This window comes from Nyctibius grandis, chromosome 3 (assembly GCF_013368605.1).
Source record: "Nyctibius grandis isolate bNycGra1 chromosome 3, bNycGra1.pri, whole genome shotgun sequence".
Taxonomy (NCBI): Eukaryota; Metazoa; Chordata; class Aves; order Nyctibiiformes; family Nyctibiidae; genus Nyctibius; species Nyctibius grandis.
Genome location: NC_090660.1, coordinates 65,773,346 through 65,789,030, shown reverse-complemented (window position 1 = coordinate 65,789,030; position 15,685 = coordinate 65,773,346). Strand labels below are relative to the sequence as shown.

At 38.6% G+C, this 15,685-nt stretch overlaps 1 protein-coding gene across 2 annotated transcripts in view; it reads right to left on the bottom strand.

Moving 5' to 3' along the window:
* The window catches only part of UBE2V2 (ubiquitin conjugating enzyme E2 V2), a 28,582-nt gene extending 13,415 nt beyond the window's left edge, over nt 1-15,167 (bottom strand). For both annotated transcript variants that reach the window (XM_068396620.1, XM_068396621.1), the window contains exon 1: nt 15,059-15,167. In XM_068396620.1, coding sequence (XP_068252721.1) covers nt 15,059-15,074 — 16 coding nt within the window. In that variant the 5' untranslated portion in view covers nt 15,075-15,167. The remainder of the gene's footprint in view (nt 1-15,058) is intronic.
* Between the last annotated feature and the right edge of the window lie 518 nt (nt 15,168-15,685).

Below are 15,685 nucleotides of genomic sequence, written 5' to 3'. Positions count from 1 at the left end.
CTTGACTTGTTATTAACATTAGATCTGTACATTTACATATCTAATTCAGACTAGGGATGAGAACTGACAGTCATGCTTTTATCATATTACAGAGTGCAAACGTTTTTTGCTCCAGATTCATACATGCTCTGGAATGGAGTCTGCCAGTAAAAGGTTAATGCTAACCTTTAAATAAATAAATAAATAAACAAACAAAATTAAAGCAGCAGGACAAACTTCGACTAAACTTCTTGTTTTGCATCACATGACTGAATAGCTTTTCATTGGTAGCCAGTTAATCAACTGAATTGACTCAGGAAGAAAGATCAACAAATGCCAGAGCCGACTGCTGTGTCTTTCAGTGCTTCCTCTGCAAAACCATGGGTGTAGGGATGAGGGAGCTTTTTGTGGCAAAATGTGATTGGACTGGCTCAGTTGTATCATAAATTGTACTCAACACACAAAAGTGTAGGAGGTGACAGTAACTAGAAAATAACAACCCCCTATGACTGACTGTCCTGTGTTCATCACATTTTTTCCACTAAGTTGTCTGTGCTCACTAGTTCCCCTAACTAGTGAGCTCCTCCCAAAGGGAGCAGGGAAGGACTTTGGAATCCTCCAGAATGCCTCCAGTAAATAATTTAGATCTGCTCTGAAAAGAGACTAAAACATCTGACACCAAGTGCCAGGCTTCCCAGACTAACATTCCTGGCAGTGCAAGAACTAGGTAGCAAAACACTGCTCTGAAGTTAAAAATAAGAGTCAGAACACCCAGTGTTTAAAAACAAAAACAAACAAACAAAAAATCCAAAAAACCCACACCACACCACCCTAATGAGATTCCAACCCATTAAAAAACTCCCAGAAAAAAAAAAACCAGCAGTTCTCAACTAAAACTGGACCAAAGATATGTTCAAACAGGTTCCCTTTCGGAAAGTTACACAGTCCTACAACATTTGGGTTGGGGTCAACAAAAATGATTGTATAAATTAAGAAAAAAACACTATTTCATAAGAGCACTTCTATATTTAAGGTACGTCATCAACTTCCACAAACATATTCTATTCCTTTGTTTATGACTTCATAGGAAATGCACAAGATCTTTCCTTTTATGCAATTCTATATTTAAGATTTGGACAACAACCTCTCCCACCCTATTTCCAAAGAGGTACCCTGATTTGTGAACTGACATCAGAGGGGCAGAGCAACAAGCTGTGCACGTCTTAATTATGAATGTCTACTAGAGCTTTTTGCAACAAAGGATTTACCAGGTCACTATTTCCTATCTTGCAAAAAAAGAAAAAAAAAAAACAAATCCAAAACCTCACTAAACTGCTGCTATGTCCCTGGCATATATGATTAATGTTTTATCCTCAATACTTCAAACTTAATTGAAGTCACTACTGAATGTTTTATTAGAAAACCGTTGTTGACAGATTTCTGACATGTAACATGGAATACTTTAAAAATTAACACAGTGGATATAAAGAAAAACCTGTACCTTTATAATTACAGTCTTAGAAACTACCAGCAAAATTAACTGGAATTAAGTGCTAATGCTGTTCTGAGTGTCCACTTGTGCACACTATTGCACTCTACATGTTTGCTTTGGTCAGGCTATAACTTACATAATACAAATCTACCTAGCTTGAAGAACAGACCATGTGTACAAGATTGCGCCTTCTTTGCAGTAAAACAACAGCAAGCACTTCTGTCTAGAAGATCAAGTAATGATGGCCTAGATCTTTTGGAAATTAAGTTTGCCTCTAGTATAAAGTAAAAAAATCTCGTTCTTCTCACTATTTCACATACTCCAGAGGGCACAATCTAAATTGTATGTCAATGGTCCATACACAACTTGCATTTTTTTCTCTAATCCAGACAATACAATTCATCAAATATTTGCTAAGAACTTTGAAATATTCCTTGATGGAATATGAGTAAGAATCAGTATTTCATTTACAGAATCTGGACAATGAAATAACATCCTTCTGTTCTAGTTTGCAGCTCATCATAGGTAGGAAAGTACAGAAACCAACAGTTGTTCAGCTGACTACCAGACCTCAGGGGTACCTTCTGGAATAAGTAGTGGCAACTGAAGAAAGAAATGCCTCTAGTCTTTCACCACCATGGGCCTGCCAAATACTGCTCTCCCCAATTCCACTTGCTGATGGGACCACTAACTGGCTTCAGACAAGTGCAGACAGGTTGCTTTTACTCCCTGTAACAGGCATCCCTCAGCTAAAACCTCTCACTTTCAAGTGAACAGGATTAAAGCAGTCATGCGATTTTATCACCACCGGCAGAGCTATAGGAGAGGTAAGTTCCACTCAACAGGCTGTGATTAACGGTTAGGTACAGCACTGCATCCAGCACAGCTATTTATAATGATGGACTAAGGCTGTCCATGTGAAAATACAGCTGGGTCCATCAAGATTAAAAACCAAAACAAAAGCAACCTCCCCCCCACCCCCACCTCTTTTCAGTTTGACTGCAAAGCTTACCTCATTATGGATTTTACTGACACATACCTCCTGACCCTCCAAAACCGTACACAGAAACTGTCAAACAGTATTTACCAAGTTCTCAGAAAGAGTTGAAGTAAACATATTTCACTTAAACAAACAAAACAACACCCACTCACACTTATATATACCAATAGTTTTTAATTTAGAAATTTAATCATGAAATTGGACTACAGAAACTGTTACCTATTAGAAATTCGTGAAATTAACAGTGAATTTAATACTTTGGAACAATGAGAAAAGAATAAAAGCAGAATCAGTAAATAAAGACTTAAATTAAGCAGGAGGGTCTACTTTCATACATATGGAGCTACTTCAGACATCCCATTCTAAACCACCAAATTAATAAAAGCAAGAAGTACACTATCTCACAGGACAGGTTAGAAAAGAAGTTACAGCTATGCTTTTATCCAGAATCTGCATAACCTGAAAAAACAACAAAAAAAAAAAAAAAAAAAAGCGGAATCTTCAGTATCCTTCAGGAGGACCAACAACTTTCATTGGAGCAATAAAGGGGAATTGCCTGGATAGACCAGCTCTTGCTAGTATGTCAAGACACAGTTCCACAGCTGGTAATGCCAGATCACCCACTAGTACAGAGATTTAATCAGCATCAAGACAGAACACACAATTGCACTTATGTTAAATTTGACAGACCACACTGGCTACACTAAATCACATTTCTAAACAATTCACATGGACACACTCCTTCAAATACAGTTGGAAGTCCAAGCTCCCTGCACATCAAATGATTCTTTGCCATGTAACAGGCAAGAGAGGGATAATCTACACTCTGTTCTTCTCCCTGCCGCTTATAAAAGGGAGCCATAACCCTAATTTTTCATAGATTGGCTCAGAGCCTGAAGTGTGAGGTTTTCTGTTATATCCAAAACAATTTTTTATAGTAATTGTCTATTACAATATCCATACTAACATTCAGTTTCTCTTAAAATCTTCCTTAGCTCTTGGCTTCAATCACTCCTGAAAGTTACATCCATACCAGGAGCCTTTTACCACAGTTATACCAGTACACCCCATACTGTGAGCATCCTTCCCAACACAGCTATAAAAACAAATCTTAATATAGACGCAAGAAAAATTATATCAGTAAATTATACATTAACACAGCTAGGATAGCGTCAGGGATGCTATTCTTCCTGACTGAGATAGCTATGACAGGAAAAGTCTGTAGTATAAACAATTTTGAATGTATGAGTTATCTTTTGCCCATTGACTTCCAGCTAACAGAAATTGAAAAAATATTTACAGCTTGGTAACAAAAACTCTCAATCCCCATTTAACAGCTTCAGGCTGGCACAAAAATAAGTATTTTTTAATGACAGGGAAGGGATGTCAGCCTTGCAAATCTAAGCCACAATACTATTTCTCCTGGGGCAGGGAGGGGAAGAAATAAAAAATTCCAAAGAGAAACACATAGAAAATGACAGGTTCCTTTCAGACTGAACAATTCAGAAGTCATCTTGCTCTGGACAAAATAAAGCAAGAAACTGAAGTACTGTACTAACAACAACAGCAACACACCACACACCCGCAAAAAGAACATAAACCAACCAAAGCCTTAAATACAAAAAAAAAAAAAAAAAAAGACAGGAAACAGCACTAGTGCATGTGAAATGCTAACATAATCTATTCTGTCTGAAAAAAATATTCCTGTGGAATTACATTTTTGGAAGACACTCTTCTCTGAAAAAGCTTTTTTTTAAAAAACATGATCTATATTTTTGTTTGCCAGTTACCCTGCTCACATCACATACTCTTTTGCCTAGTAAAATATTCTGCAAATACACACCAAAAAAATGGCTGACTTACCATCAGGAGCCTACTATCAAGAAGTATTACCAGGTTTACTGTAATTACATTATAATTATCTGAGGATGATCACAGTAACCTAGCTCCAAAAACCATTACAGTACTTCTAATAAGTTGCCTACTAACAAAGCTGGACATGGGGAGTTTTGTCTCTAAAAGAACTCCATCGCTACTGTTAGTAGTGGAATACAGCAATTCAATAGTGAACATCTTATTTTTAAATCAAGAATGTTACTACACACGTAGTAAAAGCACTGTTTCCAACAACCAAGAAAACATGATTCTTGTTCAAGGCAAATAGACATTTTCAGTGAAAAGCAATACATGCTTTTCCAGTAACTACGAAAGCATCCAGTTGCTGCTGCAGAACTCAATCTGTGAATCAACCCAACCATGAGCTACCAAAATGTACAGTGAGCCTGCGCTGAGAAAACTGTATCTTCATTAAATGGGTTTGATATATCTTGACATTTCTGTTAATTGAAACTTCTGCTTTCTTAGAATTATGGGTACATCCCACTTCTTTGAAATGCTTTCCAACCAAGTTTCGATACACTTCAGTGAAACTCAAATTCATAATTCTGTATATCAGTACTGTTCATAAAGCTACATTTACTATACATTATTTTTCTCTACTTTCCTTCAGCAACTATGTCCCGAAGCAATGAAATTCGGGCAATAAAATATTCTGCATTAACAGTTTTGAGTTTAAATTGGGAAAGTACTATGTTATCTTAAATGGTGAAATGAAGGTATTTAGCAGCAATATGTGGCCCATACACATTGATCAGGACGGTGAATAAGGTATTAAGCAATTCTATCATGTATGGATGAAACATCCTTATAACGCAAGTATAATATTTTCCACAGGAACATTCCAGTCATCACGGATTTTGTCACATAAAAACAAATAGATGCATTTCTATCAATGATAACAGAATACAGAAGGACTTACTTTATTAAAGCCACTCAGTACAGACAGACGATACAGAAAGACAACAGATAACAGAGACTCGGTAAGCACTCTGTGCTTCCAAAATTAATCACGGGCAACCCCTCAAAAACAACAGTGATCCTGAATGCTTTCTTCTCCATTTTGCTAGTGTCTAAAGTGTGCATTGTGTCAGATTCATTGAAGAGGGCCTTGTCATTACTGTCCACAATTGGCAAAGCTGTAAGCAACAGCAGTTTAGATCTGCAGACTCATGAAGACTAACCTAACTAAGCTTACCCGTGGAAAATTTCTAGGAATAGAAGTTCAAGAAGAAAAACAAGTCTGACATAATCAGGTAAAAATCCATTTCCATGTGAAAGGAAATTATTCATTCCAAAAGAAAGAAACAAACAAAATGAGATGACTAACTTCAGGAATTAACAAGAAAAAAAGATGAGAAGCATGTAAGTTTTCACAGCTCAGGTAAATAGATGTACATCAATGGACACATATAGCAAGTGGCCATTTATTCAACGTGTTCAATGTTTATCATAATTTAGAGCCAGTTTTGCTACAATCCTAAACATAAGAAAACTGCCATCTCGCAAGAATTAAAGAAATCGTCTGTACTCAACAGAGCTGGTAATAATCAAATGGCCAATTCCATTTCTTTGCAGGACTAAAATTATATATATATATTTATATATATTTTTATATAAAATATTATGTATTTGACTACATAAGAGCTCTGTAACTGGTTAACTTCTTTTGCCTTTTACAACATTTAAAATTAAAAAAAATTTGAAAGCACACAGGTTGGAAGACTTCAAGGAGGTGCAATTCTATTAAGAACATTGAAGTTAAAGTATGTATTTCACCGGGTTTTGGTTTTTTCTTATGAAGATACGTCACTTGCTGAGGAACATTTCCGAGCAGGAGCCAAGACACAGTCAGAGCAGTGTGAAAGTTATAAACCTTCATCTTAAAACCTACCTTTTGGTTAAAGCTAACTGAAGTAACATTCCTTTTCAGAATTACACTGGTGATAATTTCTATTTATTTCACTTAAGTGAAATCTTACATTTGGTGATAACTTAACAGACACAGTTCATAACTAAAGTTAGGCTGCATGAAACAACTTCCACAGGAACTTCCTTTATATTTGAGTCTAGCCACAGCCATAAACATTCCATATACAGCTTATATTAAGAAGGCAGCTAATGAGAAACCATGTTAATGCAGCAGAAGCCTCAGTCATTTATTGCAACCCAGCATGCACATTTTGGCTGAGGGGAAAAGCTCTGGAGGGGTGTTGGGGTATTTATATCTTTAGGGTAGGGCACAAACACTAGCGTTTAAAAGAACCAGTAATTTCATTGAAGGTAGGACATAGATTTACAGAAGCAGATTTTTTCCCCTTACTTTCAATTTCATTATGCATATTCACAACATTAAGACACTGTCAGTTATGTACTAGCAATAATAATCAAAAATGATAAATTCTAAACAGAATGGTATTTGCATGTTGACCTGATTTTTCAGTAGAGTTCTAGTTGCACTGTGTTAAAATTTGCATTTAATACAACTTAACCCCGTCTCATACTTTGGGTTCAGCTGCCCAACATAGTACAACAGGTCTTCAAAGGAACACTTGCACGTTTAGGGGCAGGCAGACTACTAACTCGGAAAGGAAAGGCCATAAGCACAAGTACGGTCCACCACCTGTCAGCTCCCACTTTCAAGGCTGAGCCTACCTCAGAAGCATTTGGTGGTATCCAATTCTCTCATTTACCTTTCACATACATCTTACCAGCTGCACTCACGAAAAAGAACACCCTCTTCACTCTCCTGATTTTTTTTATGTAGCAACAATATCCTAAAGGTCCTACAGTTGTACAAGGTGCAACAGTAAAGAAGCGTTAAAAGCCATCATACGTATGTCAGTGAACAGATGCACACGTAGTAGTTAAGACTGGATATGTGCACACACAGAATATAGTTCAGATCTGAGAGAAACTCCAACTGGATTCAACTTTGTTAGCAAGGATGCAACAACAGTTACAGCTTGTTTCACTCTATCTTGGCATTTTCATGCAAATACAATCATCTCGCGTACAGTTGCTGGCATGGAATTACTAATGGTGCTCATATAAATCGCACTAATTAACAAGCTTGCTCCACTACAGATATAAATGTTGTTAGACTACAAAACAGTGAAGGCATAAGCAAGTTCTTAGTTTAAAAAAAGAAAAAAAAAAAAAAAACACAACTTGAAAAGCTCCCACATAATGTTTTAAGTAATTAAGATATCTCATCCAAAAAAACCTCAAACAATAGTTATCACACCAACAGAAAAGTATAGTATAAAAACCACTAAACTAGATTGCAGTCCTAAAAGAAAATTGGGGTGTAAATTGCTTAAAGCTAATTTTACAAATTTGCACCAATATAAATGGCATATATTTATAAGTCTAAATTATACCTAAGTGCAAGTTTTTTGTTCTAAACAAGACCACTGTTAACTCATAGTTCAGTTACATCAGATACTGCATGTCCAGTTGTGCCTAACCATAAGAAAAACCATACAGGAATTAAGCAGTTAAGTCACTAAACAGCTCATCAATTGATATCCAGGCTGTTTTGGTGAAGGGTGGAAAGGCACAGGCTGACTACGGGTTTAAAAGTTAACTCTTTATAGGCAACCACTGAATGAAACACAGATGAGAGATTAAATGGCTCAACTATCTTCCCATATGTTTTAGTATATGAAGTGATAAGATTATGAAAAATGACACATTGTGATGCTCAGCAAATTGAGAATTTTATTACTATTTCAGTTTTGTACAAAACAATGTAAAGCAGGAAGCCAGTAAAGAGGGTTTAGAAAAGATATCTGTCACTTCAAAAACCACCAGCAATATTAACTGTGATTTAATAATCTAAGGAATCAAGATTTTATCAAACAAAGAAGCCTTTCCAATTTCTCTCCTCACAAGATAAAAGAAAACTTGCTTAGTACAAATTAACCCCACTATTAAAAACATAAAGCTATATAAAGGCAAAAAAGGCTAACGGAAAGGTAAGTATAATGGCAGATAGACTCAATTTTTGAAAGTTTCACTTTAAACCAGAGGTTGTGTTGGCAAAGAGGAAAAAGGATTTCAAATACCTACTTTTTAAGCTATCTTTTAAAGTATGATGACATAATTTTTTTTTTCAGATAAAGGGACAGGAGGAGTGGGACACTAGAGGAACTCAGCAGAGGCCAACATCTCGTCATGAAATGGCTTTCACAGAGTCTGCTTTAATAGTAAGAATACAATGTGTGACCCAGATAAGAAGAGTAGCGTCAAGGATTTAGTTTAGCAAAGCTGTAAAGCTGTCTAAAACGGGTTACAAGTCATTGATTAGCAAACAGTTGTTCTAAGACTTGCATGAAGGTCCTTTACAACATGACTCAGCACCCACCCACAGTTGAAAACGTAAAGATCCTTTATCTAGGTAAAACAAAAAATGTGATCCATTGTTATTCTTTCAGTTATACACATAAGCATACACTTATGGATATAATCAGCAAATGTACCAATCACCACATATTTAGTAGCAAGAACTGCCATTAAATTATTTTCCTACATTATTTTTGTGACAGTCATATTTCAGACTGCTATTTTCTATATGCCATGGTACTCAAAGGTTCAAATTGTTTAATATTTACATGATCACATATTCCACTTCAGTGAGAAGAAAGAAAGCTTACAATTTCTTCCTTGAAAAAGTTCTGAGTGATACAAATAAAACTGGACATTCTACTAAGACCATACTGGTATCCTCAGGAAAGCACACTATTTTCACATGTATTGGGAAAATATTTTTGATTTACTCAAGCAAATTTCAAAGGCACCGAACTATCCAGTTACCAATAGTCACAAATGCAATGAAAGGAGGTGATTTCTTTCTTCGTGTATTTTAAACATCTAATGCAACATTTTTTTAAAAAGGGGATACTGAGTCTATCTAGATGTTACATCATTTTTCTGACAATTTTTTTTAAATCTAGTTGAAGCTTCTCATCCTGCTGAAATAAAGGAGTAATTTAAAGCTCTGAAGTTCTAAGTGTTGAAGGTTCCATTTGTTCCAAAATGCTAACTAGAAATGATTTAGTCGCGTACTTAAAGCACCACACGTTTTTGAAAAGGCTATAAAACAAGCTCATGTTATTCAGAACCAGTCTGACTGCTTCACAGCCATAAGTTTTTGCACCACTGTACTGATTTTATTCAAAATATTGTTTGAATTATATCTCATTAGTGTCTTCCAAATGACAAATACAAAGAAAAACACTCTTTTGGGCAGGACAGTATATAGCAAAATCCTTCTGAATACAGCTTAAATGGAGATTATTTTGAACACTTTTCCCATAGCACCTCCTCGCCTTTCCACAGTCTGTGCTGAGGTTCCCACAGGCTAGTTAAGACAGCAAGACAACAAAGCCTAAGTGACATGAGTAGCTGAAGCTGATCCAGTACGTTACATAAAATTTTGCGCAGGAAGAAGTACAAGCTATAGTCTAGGAAAAAACATAAAGAGTAGTGAGAGAGAGAAAGAAGGACCTCTAAACAAAATGAGGCTGAACAGTTTCACAGCACGTACTTCAACACTGCCTTTGGAAAAACCTTCCATAAGGCAAAATACAAACACTAACAAATAGGTATGTAATTTAATTCCACCAACTACACATATGACTTGGAAACCTATTTCTCACACGTGAGAAGCCTTCTCATCCGTGCTTAGATTTATAGTATGAACCATCTGCCTCCAACTGCTGAAAGGTGTATCTTCCTGAAACTGTGTGTGTTGTATCTTCATCTAGGCTAAAATTTTCCAGGATTGTACAGAATAGTTTAGACAATGGGCTTTAATAATATGCCCAATCACGTCCTTTAATTTCAAGCAACCTCTTAAACAAATAGAAGATTACAAAGTAGGCCACTTTTTATCTCTGAAGTAAGGTGGTTAGCCTGTGAGCGTACTCTTACACAGCTACTGTAACAGAAAGACGTAAGTTGGGGCTTGTATTTAAAGACAGAGGTGTAAAATACCAGCAACAAAGAGAGGAAAATGGTACGAGCAAAGCTCTGAGAAGAAACAGAATATCTTGCCTATATATGCCACAAAGTTGGAAAGAACTGATGGTCTATATATAGTTTAAAAGTCATTTGTAAGCTAGATTGTTCTCAACCCAGCTGAAGCACGTCTAAATTATTTGTGGCTTGCCAAGATGTTTTTAAGCAGGCAGAACAATCACAGTTGCAATTCTTTGTGCATAGGACAGGATGGAAAAATGCCCCACATCGAGTGCTTGCTGCCTCACAGAATACAGTATTTTACTTCTTTTGTTTTGTCTGATTACTTGCAGCTTCAAGAAGTCTGTGCTTACAGAGCTAACACAGAACAAACTTTGTGGACTGTAAAATTCTGATCAGCTTTTAAACTAACTTCTTGGACAGGTTCTGCGTAAGTGAACAATGTGATGGAGGTGTAATAGTGAAAAGGGGAGGGAGTAATACATCCTTGAAGGTAAAACATACTAGATAAAAAGCAGACAACTATTTCCTCCACAAGGGAAAAAAAGAGTGAGGAAACAGGCATCCAACAGGTCAGAGGAAAAGAGAAGCCTACCTGTGCTGAGTTTAACTCACAAGTTTTCTAGATACAAAGCTTAAACTATACCATCTCCTATATGGAAAAAAACAGTTTTTAAAACATTACTTCTACATCCTACTTATGAATAAATTCCTTTATTACTCATCTGAATGGCTCTTAGTACCTAGGAGTCTCCACACAAGGTATGGTCATCCATCAATCTCTATCCCACTAAGAACAGAACAGACAGACAGACATGAGCTTGATTTGGAGTGGAGAGGAGTTGCAAAGGATTTAAGCGAAAGTATTACAAAACCCTATCTCACATTATGTAATCTTTTTCAGTGGAGGATTTCAGGGGAAAAAAAGCTTTAAAAACAGAACAAAAACAACAACAAAAACCCCAATCACCAGGAAAGATACAGTCAGTATCAGCTTCACAGCTCAGGGAGTTAGACTGAATGCACTCAAGACCACTTCCAGCTCTTCATTTTTAACATCAGCTTCCCTACAGCTGCAGTCACACACACTTAGAACTGCTTTCACCACCACTAAATATTTGCAAATAGAAGTAAAAAACAAAGTTAAGAAAACAAGGCATTGACATTGAGCATTGTGCCGTTTCTATTCAAAGAATCAATCACATATAAATTGAAAGGGAAAGACATTTTTGCATGGGCAATGTAAGTCACACAAAGAAGCCAATTCATCCTTGAAGATTAGAATATCTGAAAAATAGAAGTATGGATTTTACAGAAAAAATACTGGTTTGGGATCTAGCTGTGCTCCTTCAAAGACATTAAGCACGCTTTCAAAAAAGGTTGTTTGTGACTATATAATAGAAGCAAATCAGGACTCTCACATATAATTGCTGACTGTAGGTCAGTCCATTTTTTTCCCCATGAGTGCACAGTTTCAGCAAACCAAGGGGAATTTTCACTAACTTAGCCCTTTTCACCCTCCCCCAAGCTACTGAAGCCCTGGGCTGAAGAAGAAGGAGACAAAAGCTTTAGCAGCCCATACTTAAAGCACAGTATTAGACACTGCTGCCTTAATTCCCATCTTTTCACGCATAAGTTCTAACCACTTAGTGACATGATCACTGCTTTTAGGAAACATACACATTTTAGATAGCTATATCTATATCCTATACACATAAGGTAATTTTAAGTAAAATCCAAATTATAGAAATGCAGAAATTAACTCCTGAATTAACTCCTTTTAATGATGTTATTGATCGGTTTCTTTTTCTCAAGTTACACAAGAGATTTTAAGTGGCATGCTTTGGTAAAATATTCCTTTTAACCTGAAACTATGTTTAATTGTATCTTCTGATCTCTATTTTCAAAGAGATTAATAGAATAAATCTCCAGCTAACCAATACGAAATTGGGTGATTATATCAACAATAGCAGTTCTCTTTAAAAAATTGACTTGTTTTTCCCCAGATCTTCAGCAATACCCACACAATAAACCTAGGTCCATCTTCAAGAAGAAGGAGTTGCAGTATTGAAAGATTAATCAAACTGAAGCTTACGAATGTCCATTTCTAGGACATGCAATATCTACATATAAAATTAGTCAATATAGATTATTTTAGAAAGCAGGTATGATACTCAGTCAACAACAATATAATGCTGATATACACAGTTTCTTTAGCACACATTAAGAACAGCTGTTTTCAAATGAAATTTTTTGGTTTTAAAGGCATGTAATTTTTTACAGGATTGCTCAAAGAACTAGTGAGCCCAGGAAAGGAATTTCTGGGATAAAACTAAGACAGCTGACCTGAGTAAAAGTTTTGCTGTTGACTTCCTTGGGGCTAGAATTTAATTCCTGGACTTCATGCAACCAAAACATTCATTTTTTTCCAAAATAAATAAGGATTAAGTTAAATGTTATATCAAAACAGATTAAATTCATCAGAGCTAGTCAGAGTTAAATCTTATGTCTACAGCAAGTCACTCCCTTTCACTCCTCCGTGTTATATATAAATGAGTATAACATAGCTTCCTGGCAATGGCAGTTCTTCTGGGTGAATTATTAAAAATCTAAATTTCTGTGTACTACGTGGAAAGAACAAAACAAACACACACTCCTCCCCCAAATGTATCCATATATCAAATAAAAAGCCAACAGTATTTTCTCTACAGGAATAAGTATTTTGCTTTAGAAGTCCTGACTAATTTTCCCAGCAGGTCTGTTGATGATTCTGTCTGCTCACTTCATTTTACTAAAATGATTTCATTTCCTGAACAATGCATACATGCAGTACTAGCACTTTACATTGTCTGGAGCAGATACATGTATAAATAGTTTTCTACATCTCCCACTTTTTTTGAATTTTAGGCATGGCTATATTTCTGAGACAAAAATAACTGTACTGAGTAAGTGCATATAGGAGATATCAAAATATCACACATAAGACTGTGAAGAGCATTTATAGCAGTAAAACTAAGGAAGTTTAGTAAAAAAAAATTCTTATAGAGTTGAATGTCCTGTAGGAAGCAAATAGCTTTTTTTACCATACAAATTTTTAGTAACTGATATTCTACACTAGCCAGACTGAATGGATTGTGATGCCAAACGCCAATACTCAATCTACATGACCTAAACCAACTTTACTTCCTGTGCATTACAGGAAATCCCAGGCCAGAGCCCAGATATAAGCTGAAGTCTTTGGGATTGCTGCATAATAAAACCAATAATAAAATCCTTTTAAACTTAGACACCAGGAATTAAGTCAATAAATTTTAACAAAATAAAATGCAGTAATCCATAGCCAAGTAAATACTTAAGTTTCTCTAACATATCCATTCTAGCTCAGTTTATCATAGGCAGTAATGTACCTTTTTGGACTGCTCTTTCACAGAGTTGCAAGAGCTGTTCTATGCCACAATTTGTTGTAACCTTTCCAAACTCCACCCTGTAAATCGCACATCCCCAAAGCCACATTACCAAGTGGAGAGGACTCTCCTACTCCCAAAATTCTGCCCAAGCTCTCCTCACAGAATTAACAGCAAGGTACAGAGATCAGTTTCAATAAACAGAAGTTTCTTCTGTTTCGTTATAGTCTCGATCCCTCAATGATCCAGTGGACTGGGAGCAGAAATAAATTAGTGGCCAACGTTCACCTTAGACTGACCACCAAGGTCAATTCATTCCTCTGTCCTGAGCTCTGCCAATCCCACTTATAAAGTCTCAGGGGTGAGAGAAGGGGAAACAAGGCCCTGAAGACCTCAGCTTTTTGTACTGGGGAAAGGTCTTTTTATATGTCAAGCCCCTCAAGAAATGAAACTGAGACAGTATAATTGTGCTTCTTAAACATCTGCATTTAGTACTTGAAGCAATAGTCTTGCCCTTTTCTTTATCACCACCTTCCGTAATATTTTGCCATGCAAATGCTCAACACACGCTATACTGGTTACTGATATGGCATTTCTGGGATGATTTGCAGCTCTTTGCCCATCTGTCTGCCTATAAGGGAGACCCTTTGGCTCCAATGGCTGTCTAGTAAAAGACATCAAGATGCTTCACCCCTCTTCCCCACCACACTGCAGTCACCACCAAACTGAAGCACCTTTGCCCCAAAACACAACACAGGCCTGACACCTTTTCCCCTGCATCAAGAGGAGAAAGAGACAATCCTTTATTTTAGATACTACTATACCACGACTTCTATACTCACCAGACGGTGCGCTGGTACAAATCTTTAGTACAAATCTTTTTCTCCTGCACTTTAACCAGGCGAGTGACATCTCTTCCCTATACCACATGCATCTATCCTTTCCTGTCTCTCAGCAGATAAAGCCTCCTTCTCTCCAGAACCCCACTACGTTCATCACAGACACCGGAGCCCTTTCTCCCACCACTGATCCCTTAGGCCAGTCTCTCGCAGGGGTATCGCTGCCCCAATGACGGGAGGGATGGTGCCTGAGGCACAACCTGGCCCGGCGCCCCTGTAGCTTCCCTTTCCCCCCGTACAGATGGTACCTCCTCCCCACTCCGGTCGCTCCCGTCAAATGCAGCTCCCCCTACTCCCCGAGAAAGCAGACCGCTCCGGCCCTTGCGGGGGCGCCTCCCGAGCAGGAGCCCAGCGCCCCGCTGTCCCGCACCCGCCCCAGGCCCACACAGCCCCCCTCACAGACCTGTGGATCCAGCCATCTTGTCCAAGCCCCCCCCACCGGTCCGGGCCTGCACGCGATGCGCGTCACTTCCGCCTGACGCAGCCCGTCACTTCCCACAGGGCAACCGCAGCTCTCTGGAGCGCGGCGGCGCGCGCGGGAAAGGCACGGGGCGGAGGGGGAGCGCGCAAGCGGCAGGGGCGGGGCCAAGAGGAGGGGGCGGGTGGCGGTGCCGGTACCCGCCCACGGAGTAGCCGCCCCCTTCCCGGGCGCCGCCGAGGGGATCTGTGGCTGTCCTGGCCCGCAGCTCCCGGCCCGGCCGCCGCTGGGGGCCAACGCCGGGCTTTTCCACCCGGGAACCACAACCGCAGCCTGTCAGCGCGTCAGGGTCTCGTTGGCAGACGGGAACGAGCAGCTTCCCGTGCAGAGAGGCGGTGGAACGAGGCCCGTGACGGGCAGCGGGCTCGGTATCGGTAACAGCGGCACCCGGGTGCGCACTGTCAGCAAGCGAGGGAGACGCTCCCCATGAAGACGCGGGGAGGGCGAGCGCACCCCAAACAGGGCGAGCTGAGAAACCCGCGTCGCTGGCCGCGGCAGAGTGGCCGGGGCTGCGGGCTCCTGCGGCGGGGTATGCCCGAGCGCGGGGCTGCG